The 20864-nt window shown below is 46.2% G+C and overlaps 1 protein-coding gene across 2 annotated transcripts in view; it reads right to left on the bottom strand.

Moving 5' to 3' along the window:
• The window catches only part of Exo70 (exocyst complex component 7), a 394184-nt gene that overhangs the window by 239637 nt on the left and 133683 nt on the right, over positions 1-20864 (bottom strand). For both annotated transcript variants that reach the window (XM_068378599.1, XM_068378598.1), the window contains exon 4: positions 3913-4027. In XM_068378599.1, coding sequence (XP_068234700.1) covers positions 3913-4027 — 115 coding nt within the window. The remainder of the gene's footprint in view (positions 1-3912; positions 4028-20864) is intronic.

The following is a 20864-nucleotide window of genomic DNA, read 5'->3' as shown; positions in this document are numbered from 1 at the left end:
GATTGCCCAAACAGGGCCACAGTCGAATCTTGTCTCCCCTCGCTGCTCACACTGGGAATAGATATTTTTGTCTTTTAAAAATCTATTAAAAGTATTATGTCTACCCATGACACTCGCCTTCCTTCATCTGTCTGCCACTGCTTCAATGTCCTCCAGATTAAAGAGGGAGGGACTGTCCATTGACAGGTTGTGCAACTGCATCGCCTCTCTCCTCAGCACCTGCCTATGGAATTTTGGGATAACAGCATCGCACCTTCTCAAAATCCAGTGGATCTACTGGCTGACTAAGTTCTGCATTAGGAACTCCAATGTTCTAGCCACTAAGAGGAGGAAAGCTGACATAGCCTCCCTCTTCTGGGTAGTGGAGAAATTCTCAGTTCTTGACGAAGTAGCCCACCGACACCAACCAGTAGTCAAGCCATAAAACAGATTGCAAAGCACACTTCACAGCCCGTTCTATGTTGCCAGCGTCCGCCACAGAGAAATTCACTGGCAAAATCACCAGGTTATCCAGGAAAGAATTCTGCATAAGAGCCAGAACTGCTAAAACCAAGGATAGTGGAGGATAGTCCTCCACTAACTCATAATACTGTACTTCCTCTGATGTACATAGTGAAGGAGGTAAACAAGAAGTTCACAGACAGGAGGGTCTAAGATGCTCCTGCCACCTAGCTGTGAGCCCTCTTCTTCACCATTTTAACCCCCTTTGATCAAGGCAAAGCTACCCTAGTCTCGGTGGTTTTCAGTGTGTTGTAAAAGAGGTCTATGCCCGTGTCCCTGCTCTCCGCTGAAACCTGATCTGATTCTCCCAAGGAGTTAATCTTCCAATTGCAAGAGAGGGCTTGCAAAAAGACATGATTTGTGTCTTTCTGTTCCAAGGGGGAGATCTTGGGGCTGGCAGACACAACCAACACCCATCAGAGTTTCCGATCTGTCATCAAAGGGTTCTTCCCCCTCCGAGCTTGCACCCATAGTAGTCCAAGTTGTCAACTAAGGTCCTTCTTGCAGAGGAATGAGCCCTTGGAAGAAGGCCTCTATGTTCCGATCTTACGAAAACAGACACTGAAGCAGACTGACCTTCCCCTTGAACTGGGCGCTCAGACCTAGAGTGCCAGTTCTTGGGAATGGTCTTCGTGTCCTTCCTTTCGGGCAGGTGGATATTGAAGAGTGCGAGAAGGAATGATCTCTTCTTCCTCTCTGCCTCCTTGGGCCCTGCACCTGCGGAGGAAGTGGGAGGAGAAGCCCTGCTACAGAAGCGGAAGGCTCTGGTTAGGCTACCTCTATAGGGGACAGCTTATAGTTGTCCGTGAATGAGATCTTCCTAGGAGATCTTGATCCTCTGCTGGTTCGGCAATGAACCGAATCATCCGGCGGGGGAGTGTCTGCCCTATGATCCCGTTTCCTCTTCTGCGGAATGAAGGTTGATAAGGTGAGAACTGGTGAGGAGAAGGCTGAAAAGGTGCGTTAGCGTGCGCACCATCATCAATGCGCACAGGTGAGGTGTTGTCTATCTGCGCTTGCCAAGCCACCTGCGTGTAGCGAGCTAGCAAGGTAGAGCTCACCTGAGTGTGCATAGTCAACCCTTCTAGCTCTCGCAAGTGAAGGTGGTAATACTCGCCATAGTGAGCAGCGTGTATAGTAGAGGTAGCAAGCGTAACCCTATCAGGCAGAAGAGCTCGCCCGCCCACCTTTGCTAAATGGTTGGGTACAAAACAGTGTGCAAGACTCGTCCGCTTGACTGAGGTTAGCGCGCTCTCCTACTAGTGTGTCATGGAGAGAAACTCTCCTGCTTGTCCTATCCTCCAATGGGGAAAGGCAAGCAGCCTTTCCATCCCACAAGGGAGAAGAAGGACGGGCAACTGCTGAATACTTGCACTCAAGTAGTGAAGCAGATCCTACCTCACGAGAGGTAAAACCTGCTTGCACAAAAGTTCCTGAGGGCTTGGCCTTGCATAGCAACGAGCATTATGCCGTGTCCTTTGGACACGACAGTAAGAGAGGGGTTGCAAACAGTTGCCTAACTCCCATCATTGTCCAGCTCCAATGAACTGGAGCAGAGAATGGACAAGTTTAATACCCTTCATTGGAATCCCCGGGGGGGAGAAAACTCGGCAAAGCCCACCTCTCCAGCAGGTAGGAAGGGTGAACGACACCTGTTGCCACTGCAGGCCACCCTCCTCGTAAGCAAAAAAATTGCTGAACAGTGGCTCGTGGAGGATAACTCTCCAACATCTGAAGGCGAACCTTGGATAGCTCAGTTTGCTTCCCACCAACTGAGCAAACTCAGACTGAATATTCACATCATGAACTGTCCTTGGGATGTAGTCAAAGCTAGTGCCAGGGTTCACTCTGGAAGGATCTACATCAGTAACTGCTCACGCCCTTCCGCCAATGCAAAAATAAAGTTAGGGCAAGCAGGTGCTGAGGTCGAGACGGTCGGGCACGCAAGAGACTCTTTCAGTCCACGGCCTACAGAGAATCGAGGGGGAAGATGGAAAACAACCCCTGGGGAGGCTGTGTGCTCCCTCTGAGTACCCATCTGCAAGATCTTGAGAAGCCTTTCCTAACACACAGAACTTGTGAGAACCAAAGGAAGGTGTGTTAGCGGAAAGCGACTTCTCTACGACGCCGGCCGGCGCTGCTTCGCTATGGGAAGCAACAGAGGACCCTTGAGTCTGATGGGCACCAATCATACTTGATCGACTCTAATAAGAAGTTGACCGAGCAGACAGAATACTGAGATCGAGCCAACAGAGTCCGATGATGAGGTATAGCTGACAGAGTCTGATGGCGAGGTCTCTTCCCTTTCGAGGATGAACCCATAGGGGAAGAATCTCTCTTAGCCACCTCCTTCCTTCGCCAGCTAAACCTCGACCACTCGGAGGGCAACCCCTCCCAACACTCATTGCAAGGAGAATCCTGCATGCAAGAGTGACTCCTACACACAGGTCAGAGACTATCAGGATCGGTCTCCACAACCGGCATGAAAGTGCCACAACGGCGCCCTTCAATTCTGGGATCAGGATGCCAGAGAACTTCAAATCAATCGATCAATCAATCAATTCTGGGATAAACCAGCATGGTTAAGATGCCCATGGGCAGAAACACCTGAAAAGAAAAAGTAAGAAATATTTTAGCTTTAGGTCAGTTCTTTAATCGCATTTTTGGGATTGATATGGTTTTTTATGGGAGAGTAAGACAATGTCTGTACTCCACTGAGCCAAAATAAAAGTGACTGGTTTCCCTAGTGCAGGTGTTAGTGCCTGGTCTATCATCCGCTCCCACTCCGCTAACTAGTGGAGAGTAATTACACCTCGTAAAAAGCGTAACGGCTAGTTTCAGCTATCGCTGAAATACATCACCATTGTAAAGATTGATCGATTGATTTGGAGTTTTCTGAGCGTAATGGTTTGTATATAGTGTAGGTACAATTACCCTTTACAAGGATGATCATAGCACTTAAAAGGTTTCCCTGGAAACTTCTTTAATGAAAACAGAATGTAAAATATATGTATTTAACAAATGTTACAGCTTATCATATCTGAACATCTTTGAGTTATCATTATCATCACTATGAGCCAGATGCATCACTTGATTGGAAAATCAGAATGCTACAAACTATATCACCTTCTTTAAGGTAATATCCTAACCTTCCTAAAGCAAATGCATATGCACCTCAGCATTTATTCTAACTAGCAGCATCATTCTCAATATTCATACCTTTTAGGTACCGTACAGAAAGTGTTCCCAACTCCTCCAAAAATACAAGCTACACTTTAACTTACATGCACCTTCATATACAACTAGATAAATCCATGCTGTAATTTTATTATAACTACAATACAGTAATAATGCTCAGCTAATTGGATTGTCTTCCTGGAAATAAAAACTAGAGCTTAGCAGGTAACTAACCTTCTTCATCTAACAATTCTAAGGTGACAACTGGTGGAACTGGCTTCTGATACTTCTTTAGTTCATCCCTAAACTCTTTACTTAGAGCATCTGTTCCAGCTTCAAATAATGTAGTCTGAAAAAAAATGATGTGTATAGTGCACTGAAAATAGAATTTTAATAATAAAATATCTTATTTCTATACTCACCTACTGGTCCCATTGCTGCTTTTCCAGAAGACTGATTTACTCAATACTTACCTGTAAAATTTTCTAAACCTTAAAATATGACAAATTCGTAGATAATTTGTAGTTTTCCTAACTATACAAACCTTAGCTATTTAATATGGGTATTACTTTCGGCGTAGCTGAAATGACGAGCCATTAGAATTTTAACGAGGGATTACTACCCAACTAGCAAGGGGGTAGGGAGGGGTAGCCTGCTACCCCTCTCCCTCTCACACACCTGTAATTGGCTCACTTTGCTCAGAGGTAGGACTTCCCGGGGGACAGGGCTGGCGGGCAAGTTTGATTAAATAGCTAAGGTTTGTATAGTTAAAAAAATACAAATTATCTATGAATTTGTCATTTGTTCCGTAACTGAAATACAAACCACGCTATTTAATATGGGTGACTTAACCCTTAGGTAGGGTGGTAAGTCCCAGCCATTTCTGGCTTTTGGCTTTTTGCCCAAGGACTCAGTACAGTATCTGAGTGTGTCAGTACTCAATGATAAAGAGTCCCTGCACCTCGCAAGTGCCTTGCTCTGCAAGGACCGCGACCTACGTAAGCTTGTGTGTGAAGGAATGAAGTGTGACTCGTCCTAGGAAGTTGACCTTTAGTCCTTTAGATGGAATTCTAGGATAGGACGATCCCAATACCACCTCGTAAGGGTATGGGGACGTGACAATATCATCTTAATATTAGGAACACAAGGAAACATGGTTTACCTGCAGTAGTTTGAGGTCAGCTGTGCAGAGAATCCAGGATGCTGCTTTCCCCAAGAGAGGGGATAATGAAGAAAAGAATAAGGGCTAGGCCTACCTTTTCATTCATGCAGACTAAAACCGGGTAACAATGCCCTCAACCCTCTGCTACTTGTCCATTAAGGAGCCTGAGGTTTAAACCAGCTGTTGTGCAGCCACCACAGGGCCAATAGAGAACGTATCGAGCCTCCTGTGGGTCACGTCTTGCAGGTAGTGGGCTGTGAAGGTCGCCTGACGCTTCCAAACCCCTGCTTGTAAAACCTGCATCACTGAGTAGTTCTTCTTGAAGGCCAGGGACATAGCAATGCCCCTGACATCGTGTGCTCTAGGGCGATGTGACGGAGGAGGGTCAGGATTCAGGGAATGATGGATAACCCTGCGAATCCATGCTGAGATAGTGTTCTTAGTGACCCTCCTCTTCGTCCTTCCGGTGCTCAGAAACAATGCCTGCACCCACGGACGAATTGCAGCTGTTCTCTTAAGATGAAGCCTCATACTCCTCACTGGGCACAGTAGGAGATGGTCTGGGTCATCTGTTACAGAACGAAGACTCGAAATCCGGAAAAAGTCGAACCGAGGGTCCGGCACTCCTGGAATTTGAGTCTTAGCAACAAACTCAGGGACGAATCTGAACGTTACCTCTCCCCCCCCCCCCCTTGAATGGGCGATGTCATACGAGAGACCACGAAGTTCGCCGACTCGCTTGGCCGAGGCCAAATCAAGTAGGAACACCGTCTTCCAAGTCAGGTGGCGATCAGAAGCCTGGCGTAATGGTTCGAAGGGAGGTCTCTTAACAGACCTGAGAACTCGAACCACGTTCCATGGAGGAGGTCTCACTTATGACTGAGGGCAGGTAAGTTCATAACTTCGTATGAGTAGAGAAAGTTCCAGCAAAGAAGAAATGTCCATTCAATTGAGCCTGAAGGCAAGACTTAAGGCTGAGCGATAGCCTTTCACTGCCGAGACAAAGGCGCATTTCCTCCCGCAAATACACGAGAAACTCCGCCATTGCTGGAATAGTGGCGTCGAGTGGAGAGATACCCCTTCCACGACACCAACCACAGAAAACTCTCCACTTTGCCAGGTAGACCCCTGCGGATGACTTCCGCAGGTGTCCAGACATCCTTTAAGCAACTTGTTGCGAAAAGCCTCTTTCTGAGAGGAGATGCTAGATAGTCTCCAGGCGTGAAGTCGCAGCGAAGCTACGGCTTAGTGAGAAATGTTGGCGTGTGGTTGTTTGAGTAGCTCGTGTCGTGGAGGAAGTTCTCTCGGGAGTTCCGTCAGGAGCTGCAGAAGGTCCGGAAACCACTCTGCGTGATGCCATAGTGGAACTATTAAGGTCATTGAAAGGTTAATCGATATTCTGGTCTTGTTGAGTACCCTCCTCATCAGACAGAACGGGGGAAAGGCGTATACGTCGATGTTGTCCCACCGTTGTTGGAAGGCATCTTGCCAGTGTGCCTTGGGGTCCGGGACTTGGGAGCAGTACAGTGGAAGCTTGAAATTCAGAGCTGTCGCGAACAGATCCACCATCGGGGAACCCCACAAAGTCAGGACTTTGTTGGCTACTAGATGATCCAAAGACTACTCGGTACTCACTATCTGGGATGCCCTGCTCAGACTGTCGGCGAGCACATTCCTCTTGCCTGGAATGAAACGAACTGATAGTGGACTCGAGTGGACTTTGGTCCATCTCAGTATCTCTACTGCAAGATGGGATAGCTGCTCTGAAAAGGTACCTCCCTGCTTGTTGATGTAAGCCACTACCGTGGTGTTGTCGCTCATCACCACCATTGAGTGACCCGCCAGGTACCGTTGGAACTGTTGAAGTGCCAGGAATACGGCCTTCATTTCTAGCAGATTTATGTGGAGGCACTTTTTTTATCCTTTCTTTGAGGCGTCCGAGAACAGCATCAAATCCGGGGGGAATACGAGAAGATCCACTCCCTTTCGTAGGTTCTCGTCTGCCACCCACCACTGAAGGTATGTCCGTTCCGCAGGACCCATAGGGACCAGGACGTCCTGGGAATCGTGTCCTTGATTCCAGCGGGACTTGAGCCACCACTGCAGGGATCTCATCCTGAGGCGGCCGTTCGGAACTAGACGGGCCAGGGAAGAAAGGTGACCGAGGAGACGTAACCACGATTGGGCTGGGAGTTCTCGTCTGACGAAAGGGTCTGCGACCCTCCTCAGCCTTGCTATCCTGTTGTCTGATGGGAAGGCTTTGTGGAGATTGGTGTCCAAGATCATGCCTAGATATACCAGTTATTGAGTTGGAGGCACAGAAGACTTCTCGAGATTTACCATGATCCCTAGATCTTGGCAAACTTCCAGAAGCTTGTGTCGGTGTCGAAGAAGGGTCGACTCCGACTCTGCCAGGATCAGCCAGTCATCCAGATAACGGAGGAGACGGATGCCGATCCTGTGTGCCCACGAAGAAATCAGGGTGAACACTCTGGTAAATACCTGAGGTGCTGTGGAGAGACCGAAATACAGCACCTTGAACTGGTAAATCTTGTTGTCTAGGCTGAATCTTAAGTACTTCCTTGAAGACGGATGGACTGGGATCTGGAAGTACGCGTCCTTCACGTCCAGTGTACACATGAAGTCTTGTGGTCTCACTGCAAGTCTGACCATGTCTGCGGTCTCCATGCTGAACGGGGTTTGTTTGACAAACCTGTTCAGAGCCGAGAGGTCGATGACTGGTCTCCAGCCTCCAGACGCCTTCCTTACAAGAAAGAGTCGACTGAAGAAGCCTGGGGAGCCGTCGACGACCTACTGGAGAGCGTCCTTCTTCAACATGGTCTGGACTTCTGCCCGTTGGGCTTGCCCCTTTGCTGATCCCATGGCAAAGAAGCTCAACGACACTGGATCCACTGTCAGGAGAGGTAGAGATGTTGTGAACGGGACGCGATATCCCTGATTGATTACGGAAATCGTCCAGGAATCGGCCCCGAGTTGCTGCCATCTGATCGCGCAACTTTGTAGGCATCCCCCCACTGGTGGACATGCAGGGGGACTGCCAAGCCTAGCGTTTGCGGGCTCGGCCATTCCCTCTTAAGATTTTTCCCTCCCCTGGAGGACCTTTTGTCTTTCCTGTCTTTGACAGGAAAGGGCTTCGACACCGTTGCCTTTGCTGCCACTGCCGGTTTCGTCGTCTAGTCCGGGCAAGGTTGTTGAGCTGCTGGAGGTTTATAGGGCTTTGATGTAAGAGCCCTATGAAGGAGAGAGTCCTGGTTGGACTTCCTCCACCTCTCAGCTGCCTGTTCCATGTCTTTAGGCTCAAACAGATTCTTTCCCAAGAGGGAAGAATGTCTGAGCCTGCTGACCTCGACGGCTGGGACCTTCGTGTGGAACCTTTCTGCCACCGCATCACGTTGTTTCAGAATGGAATTGGCCCACAAGTTCGAGACTTGGTGGGCCAGAAACTCAATGGTGCGGGTGCCCGAAAGGAGGAAGGTCTCCAGGGCCTTCCTGGTGCTTTCCTTGGACAGGTCCTCGGATCGCAACAGGATGCCTAAGAGACCCCAGCCAGATGTCCAGCCACGAAGTAGCCTGCATGGCACACTTCGCAACCTTCTCCTGACTTAGGATCTCTGTCGCCGAGAAAGACACTTGCCGGCTAGAGAGCCTCTCTAAAGGGACTCCCTTGGCCAGCTCTTCCACAGAGTGGTGCACGGGAAGAGCTAAGCAAGACTCCTCCATGATCTCAAAGTACCTCCTCTGGTGGATACGAGGAGGAGGGAGGAGCTTGTTGCCAGCAGTGGAACAGCTGGAGGAGGCGAGCTCGGAGAGCTGGCCCTCAACCTTATCCCTGGCACTCTTCACCCCTTGGGACCAGGGCAAAGCCACACTGGCCTTAGCGGGCTTCTGGGTGCCAAAGACTCGGTCCAGGACCGTGTCCTTGCCCTCACGAGGGGCACTCTCAGGGTCCGGGAACCCGTTGAGATGCCTCATCAGGGTCAGAACCTGCCAGAAGGCATGCTCTGACTCCTGTGGCTCTCCTCCCTCTCCACAGGAGAGGGAGAGAAAGTCGTGGGGGGGGGGAGCCTGCCTCAAGGATATCCTGGGAGCCAGCTTGGCCCTGGGAGAAGTTACCACAACTTCTACTCCTCTCTTCCTCTTCAGCGGGGTCGGAGCTGCCATTGATTTGAGGCCCATCTCAGAGAAAGCAGGTTTGACAGCCTGCACGACAGCTCTGATGAGGGACCCAAACCATGGCTGCTTACTGACAGCTGCACTGAGACTCCCTCCGAAGGGAAGGGGATCAGGCGATCCTTTGGAGTAGAAACTACAACTGGGCATGCCTGAAAAGAAAGGGAAGAAGGTTGGTTCCTGGACCAATCCAGAAATTTCCCCTCCTCCTGCGGGTGCGCTGTTCTGCGCTTGCGGGTGTGTGTGTGTGTGTGTGTGTGTGTGTGTGTGTGTGTGTGTGTGTGTGTGTGTGTGTGTGTGTGTGTGAAGATGACGACCTGGAAGCTCTCGTTCCTGTAGCCTCGAGCACGGGCTCGCGCTGTGAATCCCGATGGGAATCGCGCTGGGGTTCGCACTGGCCCTCCGTGCGCGCGGAGATGAGGGAGAGGGTGAGCGGGCGAGCGCTGGCGTGCAGGAAAGTGATGGCGCGCAGGCGAGCGATGGCGCGCAGGCGAGCGATGGCGCGCAGGCGAGCGATGGCGCACAGGCGAGCGATGGCGCACAGGCGAGCACAGGCGAGCGATGGCGCACAGGCGAGCACAGGCGAGCGATGGCGCACAGGCGAGCGATGGCGCACAGGTGAGCGATGGCGCACAGGTGAGCGATGGCGCGCAGGGCGCACAGGCGAGTGGGCGCGTGGGCACGCAGGCGATCTATGGTGCGTGGGCGCGTTGGCGCGTTGGCGAGCAGGTGATCAGTGGCGCGCAGGTGCGCGGTCTGGCGAAGGGTGTGCAAGCGCTAGCGCGCGCGAAGGTGATTGCTCGCGGGCGCGTGGGCACGCAGGATCTTGAAGAGCTCTAGAAGGGCACACAGCAGGGGCTGGGACAGGTGTGCGCAATGGTGACTGTGCGCGATGGTGCGCAGGCGAGGGCTGACGAGCAGGCGAGGTCCATAGGAGCGTAGGAGATCGCTGACGGGAAGGAGAAGAAAGGATCTTCCCTCCTGCACCCAGATCCAGAGATCGTGGGCGCGCAGGCGAGCGCTGACGCGCAGGCGAACACTGGCACGCAGGTGAAGAGCGCTGGAGAGCTGGAGATCGTGGGCGCGCAGGAAATCGTGGGCAAGCGTGGTAGACCTCATGATGAGGGCGCGCAGTTGTGCGCTGGCATACAGGAGATCGCTGGCGCGCAGGTGAGCGCTGGCGAGGAGGAGAGCGCTGGCACGCAGGTGAGCGCTGGCGAGGAGGAGAGTGCTGGCGCGTAGGAGAGCGCTGGCGCGTAGACTCCATAACAGAAGATCACTGGCGCGCAGGTGAGCGCTGTCGAGCAGGAGAGCGCTGTCGAGCTGGAGAGCGCTGTCGAGCAGGAGAGCGCTGTCGAGCAGGAGAGCGCTGTCGAGCAGGAGAGCGCTGGCGTGTAGACTCCGCATCAGGAGATCGCTGGCGTGTTGTCCCTGGAACAGGATGTCTCTGAAGGGAAGTCTCAGGAACAGCAGGCAAGCGCTTGGGACTTACTCAATGTGAGAAAGCCCCTTTTGCCCCGAAGGGACCGGTGCCCATTGGATAACGGGGAGCGTGGGCGCCAACAGCGTGTCAGCAGCCGGGAACGGAGACGGCAGGTCCGCAGGTCTGGCAGGCGAAGGAGATTGTGAACGATCAGCAGAGAGGTCCAGGGATGCAGCTGTAACGGTCGGTGCATGGCGAGGAGAATCCTCTGCTGGGGACTGCGAAGGCGAGGAACCGAAGAGGAGCCTCCTAACTCCCTTGTGGGGAGAAGGAAGGCCTCTCCAGCGAAGAGGAAGGCAAGCCTTACGTCTGATACGTCCTCTGGGGGCAGCAGGCAGACCATCATCAGTCCTCCGAAGAGGAGTCTCTGTTAGTGAACTCCCCCGAGGGGGAGAATCACCTGCAGGAGAGACCGTTGGACTTGGTTCCTCCCTCGAAGGGTGTTCAGAGGGGGGAACTAAGCCTTCAGCCACATCAGCAACCATAGCAGAGGTTTGACCTAACTCGTCGGAAGCCTCTGCCACAACAACGTCGACGATAGACAGAGGGTCAACCTCTGCTACTGCCGGCGACTGTTTGACAGCAGCTCCTAACCTGATTATGTCAAACAGGGCTTCCTTGGAGGGCGAACCCTGAAGCCCCAAGGAAGCCCAAAGCTGCAACAAATCATTGTTAGAGACATTGTTATCAGAAATATCCTCCCTCGGAAGAGGAGGAGGTGCTGCCTCGTTATGGGAGGCAACTCCCTCTCCCGAACCCCGAGGTTGGTGAACGTAAGTACGGCCTACGCTACCACTTGACGGCCTCTCGGGAGAGACCGATCGAGTGGGAGCTTCGGAGGAGGTTTGGGCTACGGAAGAAGAGTCCTTGGGATCTCTCCTCTTCAAGGAAACCCTTGAAGGAGAAATATCCCGCTTGGACTTCTTCCGGCGCCGGGAAAACCTCTCCCACTGGGAGGTAGACCACTCCCTACACTCACCACATACTTTATTTCTGTCACACCGTTGACCCCTACAAAAAGGACACAAGGTGTGAGGGTCCATTTCGACCGCCAACATATAAGTTCCACAAGGGCGGTCAGGTAATCCAGGACACTTCCACATGGTAGAGGCCAACTTCCAAACACACTGTATATAAGAAAAAGCAAAAACAAAGATCAAAGGCTGTCAAAGTAAGCGAGGGTGCGAACAGACACGTCTGATCGTCACCCGAGCCAAAAGCAAAGTGAGCTAATCACAGGTGTGTGAGGGGGGAGGGTAGTAATCCCTTGTTAAAATTCTAATGGCTCGTCATTTCAGCTACGCCGAAAGTAATACCCATATTAAATAGCGTGGTTTGTATTTCAGTTACAGAACAATTTCCTATTTTCTTTCACTTCACCAAATACATGCCCTTAACAAAAGAATAGAGCCCTCAAACAATTAATGATAGAGACCCCAGGTTGCCACGTCAATGAATAATGTCGACTGTACAACTACTTTAACTGGGCTTTCTTTGGACTTAGTTTCAAGTGATGACATGAAAAATAGTGTATCTGATATAAAAGTTGAAGAGAAATATATTATCTCCCCAGAACAAAAACTTATTGCGTTTAGTCTACCTCTACAGAAACATGCAATAGAAAAGAAAATAAACTAGACATAAATCAAATTTTTCTCCAACTGTATTTATTGAAGAAGTTACAAGGAAAATAAATGATGCTATCAACATTCCCTATGATCATGATGACCAACGTCTGTTAGGGGCTAAGTGTGTTGGCTGTCTTAAGACCACAATAAAGTGAGTAAAAGTGAATATGATACCATGTGCCCACCGATGGAAAAGACTATAACTGTAAAAGACCAATCTCCTTGGTTTGACGGAGAGACAAGTGAAAAAGAGGGAAAAAAAGACGTGGAGAAAGAAAATTCTGTAAAGAAACTTCTGATAAACTTTGTTATTACCAGGATTGACTACTGCAACTCTATCTATTACAATTTACCAAAAGTGCAACTTAGGAAATTACAAAACATAATAAACAGAGGAGCAAGACTGATAAAAGGTGTCTCACCTAGAGAAAGGATCACCCCTATACTAATTGATTTACACTGGCTGCCGATTAAACCGAGAATTGAATTTAAAATATGTACAATAACCCACCAAGGTATCAGAACCGGTCATCCAAAATACTTAAGAGAATTGCTATATATTGCGCAGTCAACAAATCGTGTTGACACGAGAATAGTTACAGATGGCTTCAAACTGTTGGAACCTAGATATATGTCTAGTTTAGGCTCCAGAGCCTTTAAATATGCAACCCCGAAACTATATAATAAGCTCCCACGAAACATTCGAATGATTGAAGACATTATGGCTTTCAAGAGGAAACTAAAGACTTATTTAAACAGTCTTACAACATTGATGATTTAACAGTAAATGAACAATACGTGATCTGACACGATAAATACTCTGAACGAACAAGGTAAAACGACAGCGGAGATCCTGTAGAGAGTGGGGTTCTCCTGCTGTATGGGACCGGAAAAGCAGCCATCAAAGTAAAGTAAGTAAGTAAAGGATAGTCTTCAGTTTCAAAGTAGATATTATTTTTCCTCTCAATACAATGAGTCAGTGGGGAGGTGGGTGGGCATGTACAGTATATAAACATAAGGAAAGTATGAAAATAAATTTAATTATTAAAATTTTGTTTATTTCTTTGAACATCCCTTAATGTTCATATTGCTGAATCCCACACACTGTTGGAGGTGAGGCATAACTGAAGGAAAGAAAGGGATAAATGTCAGTATAAGTAATGCAATGAGGTTAAGGGTTACTAACCTGGCCTAGGTTACTTAAATAAACCATTTAAACTACAGTTTGAAACATGGGATTCAAGATTGTTTACTTATGTAATTACAATACAGTACTGTAAAGTACTGTACTATAGATGATCTTTGTAAAATAAGATTATGCATAAAATGACTTGGCACACTAGAGCTACTACTTAAACTTTTCCAAAAAAAAGATTTCTACAAAAAATCAGGTAAGTAGCTGCGCTCCTTATATCATGTACCTTCTCTCTCCACACACACCCACACAAGTGCTTGAAGGAGCTATGGGCAAAATAGAGTAAATGAAATTATTAAGAGTGGATAGTTGTTATTATCCAACAGAACTATCAGAAGCAACAGAGTTTCAGAGGCGAGTTGAGCTCGCTGCTCAGCCGTCAGTGTTACTAATGGCAGGATAGAATAAGAGGTACAGTGTTAGGGTTGCCAAAGTGATACAAAATTTGGGAGGGTTATAGGATTAAGAGCTAGATAAATTATCCTAAGGTAATATTTATCAATATATTGATTTATTATCCATGTACATACTCTTAACGTAAATGTTAATTAACTACGTAGCAACTATATAGTACTAAGGTAAATACTGTAATATACAATTTTTACTTAAATCTAAATTATTTCATATAATATATATTATGGAGTCCTAGCAAATGAATTTCCAGTGAACAGCAGAGTACTGTACTCCAAGCGAATGTATTGTCACCTATGTTGTTTATCCTCCTCATGGATTTTGTAATGAATAGAACAGTTGGAGATGGTGGAGAAGGAATGGACTGGATTAGTACAGTAATAGGAAATTAGCTGACCTAGGGTATGGGGATGAGAATGTCCTTATTAGCAGAACAGCACAGGATATGCAATGCTTGCTTACCAGAATACATGAAATATCACAGGAAGTTGGGCTCAAGACAAATAGAAGAAAGACACAAGATGATGAGAACGGAATATGCAATGAAAGATGAATTATCATTGGAAAGAGAAAGGATTAATAAGGCAGAATCATTTAAAAATTTAGGAACTGGGATTTCTAATACTGGCTCTTTAGAATTGAAAAAAGCAAATCAGACAATTGCTACGTTAAGTAAAATTTGGAAATAAAATCACTTGAAATTACATATAAAAATCAGACCACATATCAGTTTAGTGAGGTCTGTATTACAATATGGATATGAGTCATACAGTAGTATGATAAAGAAACAATCTCCAACAGATTTAGAAGATTTGAGAACAAAACCCTCAGAAGAATATTGGGAGTTAAATGGCATGACACGATTAGAAATGAAACTATCCGAGAAATTACTCAAGTACCGTATGTGGATGAGATCATGGTGAGAGATAGATAGAGATAGTTTGGGCATGCTCTTCGCACCCCCCAAGAGAGATTAGTTCACCAAATGTTTAACTGGGTTCCACAAGGCACTAGAAGAGGTGAGGGACCCAGGCCTACATGGCTGAGGATTATGAAGCGTGAGGTAGATGATGAATAGAAAAGTATTGAATTAAAAGCACAATATAGACACACTTGGCGAAATCTAACCGAGGCCTTTTGCGTCAATAGGCATAGGAGATGTTGACGATGATGAAAATATATTGCACATATTTCAATATAAAAACATTTTCTATTGCTTGACAGGTTTGTTTTGGAAGATCCCACAGAAAATTTTCATTGTCCAGGAGAAACACAATGCTCCCAGTGTTAGGTAAGGCACCAAAGGACAGGTAGGCTATCGGCGTAATTTTTTTTTTAGTTCTCTAATTTATGTATAAGCATGTAATTTTCTAAAATTTTTGGCCTCTTTTTGAAAAAATAATTTTTATTGCAGTATATAGTAAGTACAATACACTTTTTAACTATGAAATATTACTACAAAACCCAACTCTAATGATTGCACCTTTTTCTGTCTTCCCCAGATGTACGTGTTGATTTTGTTTTAACGCCGCTGGCCACCTTATAAAGCCTGGCTTCATTTATAAGTTGGCAAGGTCCCATGCACTTAAATACTGCAACATGAATCTGCTGCCTGTGTATTGGATGCACAAAAAGAAGATGTGGACGATGACAAAGCTCTTCTTGAATTGGTTTCAATACCGCGTCTTGCCGGAGTTAATGGACTACCTGCTGAGCAAAGACTTGGAGTTCAAGGTCCTCCTAATGTGTAAATGGTGTTCTTTCCTCCGAACACCACTGACCTCGTCCAGCCAATTGACCAGGGAGTGATCAAGAACTTCAAGGCCCACTATAGCCAATGAGTGATGGCTCGACTCCAAGAAGCCCTTGATAACGACCCTAACCTCAACATTATGGAGTACTGTATTGGAAGAAGTTTACAATTGCAGACTGTCTGTCTATTGTCCAGGATTCATTCCAAAACATCAAGCCCAAGACTGTATATGCATGCTGGAAACATGTGCACCAGCTTCAGTCCTGATGAAGCATTCAAAGAGATTGTCAACAAGATCAGGACTAGCAAAGGCAGTAGAAGTGAAAGGCTTAATGGAAGTGGCTGAGGATGATGTCTTGAAGTTGCTAGATGACCTTAACGAGGAGCTGACTGAGGAGGATCTGGCCTAATTTAGCAAGTGAGGAAGAGAAGGAAGTCAATGAACCTGACAAAGAGGATAAAGGCATCACACTTGAGAAGTTGACAGGGATGTCAAAGATGGTGAAAGAGTTGAAACAAGCCCTACAGCATTGACAATTCAATGGTAAATGCCCTGAAGTTCATGCATTCCATGGATGAGGGTTTTGCAACATACAAGAATATCCTGGATCACATGAAGAGGTCAGCGAGGCTGCTACACATAATGATGTTCTTTCAATGTTGTGCAAAACAGCCTCCGCAACCTCCTCCTACCAATAAACCAGAGCCTGAGCCTGACCCCCCACTCCTTCAACCACGGATTCTCCTGAACATGAAAAACCTCCTTTGGTGAGCCCTCCTGCAGCAATCGTTACTCCAACAAACCCTCTTCCGGCAACCCTTACTCCAGCAAGCCATCCTTCGGCAAGCCCTCCTCCAAAAACCTCGGTGGAGTTCAGTGACGATGATGGCAAAGACGATCCTCCGTCCTTTAAAGAACGGCAAGATATTTTCCAGTAAATCTTCCATTTGTAGTGTGTTCGGTAAACAGTTCAGTTAAGAGTTGTAAAGTATCGTAAAATGTAAATTTTCTCCATATAAATCAAATACACATTAACTTGAAACTTTGAAATTTAATTAACTGTTACTGTACCCTATAACATTAACTCAACATTATTTCTATACAGTACTGTAGTTTAATTCTTTCATACATACAATACTGTACAGTACTGAAGTACTTGTCTTGTACAGTTCTATCACACAATTTTTATACTATCATGGACTAATCCATTTTAACTCTTTATTTTCTTTGCAACTTAGCTTATTATCCATCCCCCTCACCAACTGAGCCTTTAAGCGGAATATTTTCAATAAATTATGTCATACATTAGAAAGCTTAAACATGACAAATTTGGAAGTAATTTGCTTTTTTCCTAACGATACAAACCTGTACCTATTTATAGGGGTATTACTTTCGGCAAAGCGGAAGGGTTGCTGGAGTAAGGGATACCGGAAGAGGGTTTGTTGGAGTAACAAAGTTGGGAGTAGTAGCTACCCTTCTCACTGTGTTTGTTACTCACTTTACTTAGAGGTAGAACTTCAAGGGGGATTGGTGGTGGCGGGCCAATTTGTATAATTAGCTAAAGGTTTGTATCGTTAGGAAAAATATACAAATTACTTCCAAATTTGTCATTTGTTCCATAACTAAAATACATACCAACGCTATTTATAGAGGTTGACTCACCCCTTAGGAGGGTGGAAGTCCCTGCCAATCTGGTTTTTTGGCTTTGACCTGGGGATTCCCCTCTACGTGTGTTAGCACATAGTACTGTAGGTTAAAACAGGAGAGGGTCATAGTGGGGGCAGATTTGAATGGCCATGTTGGAAGTGAGAATGAGGCAATTGGTCGGGTGCATGGGGGCCATGGAATTGGGGAGAGAAACCCAAAAGGAGAGAGTGTAGTGGATTTTGCTGTGTCATTTGACATGGCAATAGTAAACACATTCTTTAAGAAGAAAAGGGAACACCTAATAACTTACAGGAGTGGGGGAAGATGCTCCCAGATAGACTACTTCCTGTATAAAAGGATAAAGCTGGTGGAGGTCAAGAACTGCAAGGTTATCCCAGGTGACCATGTAGCCCCCCAACACAGACTGCTATGTATGGACTTAGGCCTAAAAAGGGAAAGAAAAGCTAAAGCTAAAGGGATAAGGAAAATTAAATGGTACAAACTAGTGAGGGAAGGGGATAAAATGAGAGTTTAAGAGAAGGGTTTTGGAGGATATTGATATAGGAATTGAAGATGTTCAAGAATGGTGGACACAAAATGCAGCATTAATGAGAAGGCATGGAAAGGAGTTGCTAGGAGAGACATCTGGTATCATATGGGAAGAAAAGGAGAGTTGGTGGTGGAGTGAAGAAATTGAGAAAGTTGTAAAAGATAAGAAGGAGGCAAAGAAGAGATGGGAAGAGTCACAGTCAGGGGATGACAGAGAGAGGCTCAGAGAGAAAAACAAGGTGGTGAAGAAGGTAGTAGCCCAAGCTAAAGCTAAGGCATATGATGATGTGTATAATGAGCTGGGGACAAAGGAAGGATTAAACAAGGTGATCAAGCTATCAAAGACTAGAAATAGGAGCACCAAAGATATTACACACATCAAACAAATTAAAGATCAAGATGGTGTAGTACTTAGAAAGGAGGAAGACATTGTAAAGAGATGAAAAATATTTTGAACAGCTGTTGAATGAAAAAAATGATAGTTTATTAAGAGAGGATTCACTGGTGAATTTTGGCATGGTAATAAGTTTCTCTAGGCAAGAGGTAATAAATGCACTGAGGAAGATGAAGAATGGGAAGGCAACTGGGCCAGACCTGATTCCTGTGGAGGCATGGAAAGCATTAGGAGATGAAGGAGTAGATATACTGTATGACCTCATGATAAAGATTTTTGAGCAGGAAAAGATACCAAATGAGTGGCGTGGGAGTATATTGATCCCAATCTTCAAAGGGAAAGGTGATGTCCAAGAGTGTGGGAATTACAGAGGTATTAAATTGATGTCCCACACTTTGAAGATACTGGGAAGGATGATAGATGCCAGACTAAGAGAAGAAGTAGAAATAGGTAAAGAGCAGATGGGATTCATGAAGGGTAGGGGAACAACAGATGGTGTATTTTGTCTGAGGCAACTAATGGAGAAATTCCAGGAAAAGCAAAGAGACCTGCATGTGGTATTCATTGACCTTGAAAAGGCTTATGACCGAGTCCCAAGACAAGAGGTGTAAGAGGTGTGGAGGAGTCTGAGGGAGAGGAGGGTGCCAGAGAAGTACGTTCGACTGATACGAGAGATGTACCGTAATGTATTTACTAGAGTGAGGAGCAGTGCTGGGGTGACAGAGGGCTTTGAGGTGAGAGTAGGATTACACCAAGGGTTGGCTCTGAGCCCGTTTATCTTTAACATAGTGATGGATGTTTTAATAGAAGAGGTAAGGGAGGCAGTACCATGGAACATATTGTATGCAGATGATATTGTTCTGTGCGCAGAGAGCAGGGAAGATCTGGAAATGAAATTGGAAAGATGGAGGCAAGTACTGGAGGACAGAGGAATGAGAATAAGTAGATCTAAGACAGAATATATGTGTACCACCAGTGAGGGGGATGATAGAGAAAGTATTCAGCTTGGGGGAGAACAGATAAAGAGAGTTGATAAGTTTAAGTATTTGGGATCATTTGTTAATGCTGGAGGAGGTATGGAAGATGAAGTTAAACATCGGGTACAGGCAGGCTGGAACAACTGGAGAGCAGCCTCAGGAGTTCTTTGCGACAAAAGAATACCACTGAGATTGAAAGGAAAATTTCTAAGACAGTGGTAAGAACAGCAATGCTGTGTGGAACAGAAACAGCAAGCATGAGGAAGACAGAGGAGAAGATGGATGTGGCAGAAATGAGAATGCTTAGGTGGATGTCTGGGGTGACAAGAGAGGATCGGATAAGAAATGACTACATAAGGGGGTCGACAAAGGTGGTGGAAATATCAAAGAAAGTGCAGGAAGGGAGGCTGAGATGGTATGGACACCTGATGAGGAGAGATGAGGACCACATTGGGAGACATACTATGGAGATGGAGGTTCAAGAAAGAAGAAGAAGAGGGAGACCAAGAAAGATATGGAGGGACTGTGTGAGAGGAGATTTACAGGAGAAGGGGATTGATGAGGCAGAAGCGCAGAATAGAAAAAGATGGAAACGGCTCATCCGCAACGGCGACCCCATATAAAAATGGGAACCAGCTGGGAAGAAGACTGTAAGTTAAAACCTTACACCTCACAAAATCCTTGCTGTGCATGGTCTGCGGCCTACACAAGCTGTGTGTTTGTGATACTAGCAATGTGACTATCAAGGTAAGAGTTCTCCTGAGTCAAAGGAATTGTCTGAGGTCACCAAGACATGCCCAATACCCCCCTTGATAGGGTATAGGGACGTGACAGTATTGACTCAATACCAGGTTAAATAAGGGAACAATGGTTTACCTGCAGTTGGTTGAGGTCAGCTTTGCAGAGGACCCAAGATGCTGATTTCCCCCAAAGAGAGGGGAGGATGAAGAAAAAGGAAGAGCTAGTAATTCTTAATCATTCACTCAGACTAAATGTTGGTAACCAATGCCCTCAACCTCCTCCTACTTGTCCATCAAGTTGTTGTGCACCCACCACAGGACTGATATTATCACTATTATAATCATTAGCGAAGCTACAACCATAGTTGGAAAAGCAAGATATTATAAGCACATGGGCTTCAACAGGGAAAAATAGCTTAGTGAGGAAAGGAGATAAGCAAATGAATAATCGATATAAGAAGTAATGAACAATTAATATAAAATATTTTAAGAATATTAACAGCATTAAAACATATTTCTTATATAAACTATGAAAAGACTTATGCCAGCCTGTTCAACATAAAAGCATTTGCTGCAACTTTGAACTTTTGAAGTTCTACTGATTCAACTACCTCATTAGGAAGATCATTCCACAACTTGGTCACAGCTGGAATAAAACTTATAGAGTGCTGTGTAGTATTGACCCTCATGATAAAGAAGGCCTGACTATTAGAATTAACTGCATACCTAGTATTACGAACAGGATGGAACTGTCCAGGAAAATCTGAATGTAAAGGATTGAACTGTCCAGGAAGATCTGAATGTAAAGGATGGTCAGAATTATAAAAAATCTTATGCAATATGCATAATGAACTTTTTGAAAGACAGTGCCAGACATTAATATCTAGATCAGGAATAAGAAATCTAATACACTGTAGGTTCTTTTCCAACAAATTAAAATAAGGATCAGCAGTTGAAGACCAGACAGGAGAACAATACTTGAAACAAGGTGGAATGAAAGAATTAAAACCTTTCTTCAGAATAGATTGATCACTGAAAATCTTAAAAGACTTTCT

The sequence above is a fragment of the Palaemon carinicauda genome, chromosome 8 (assembly GCF_036898095.1).
Source record: "Palaemon carinicauda isolate YSFRI2023 chromosome 8, ASM3689809v2, whole genome shotgun sequence".
Lineage (NCBI taxonomy): Eukaryota > Metazoa > Arthropoda > Malacostraca > Decapoda > Palaemonidae > Palaemon > Palaemon carinicauda.
This window is presented reverse-complemented; position numbering and strand designations above follow the sequence as displayed.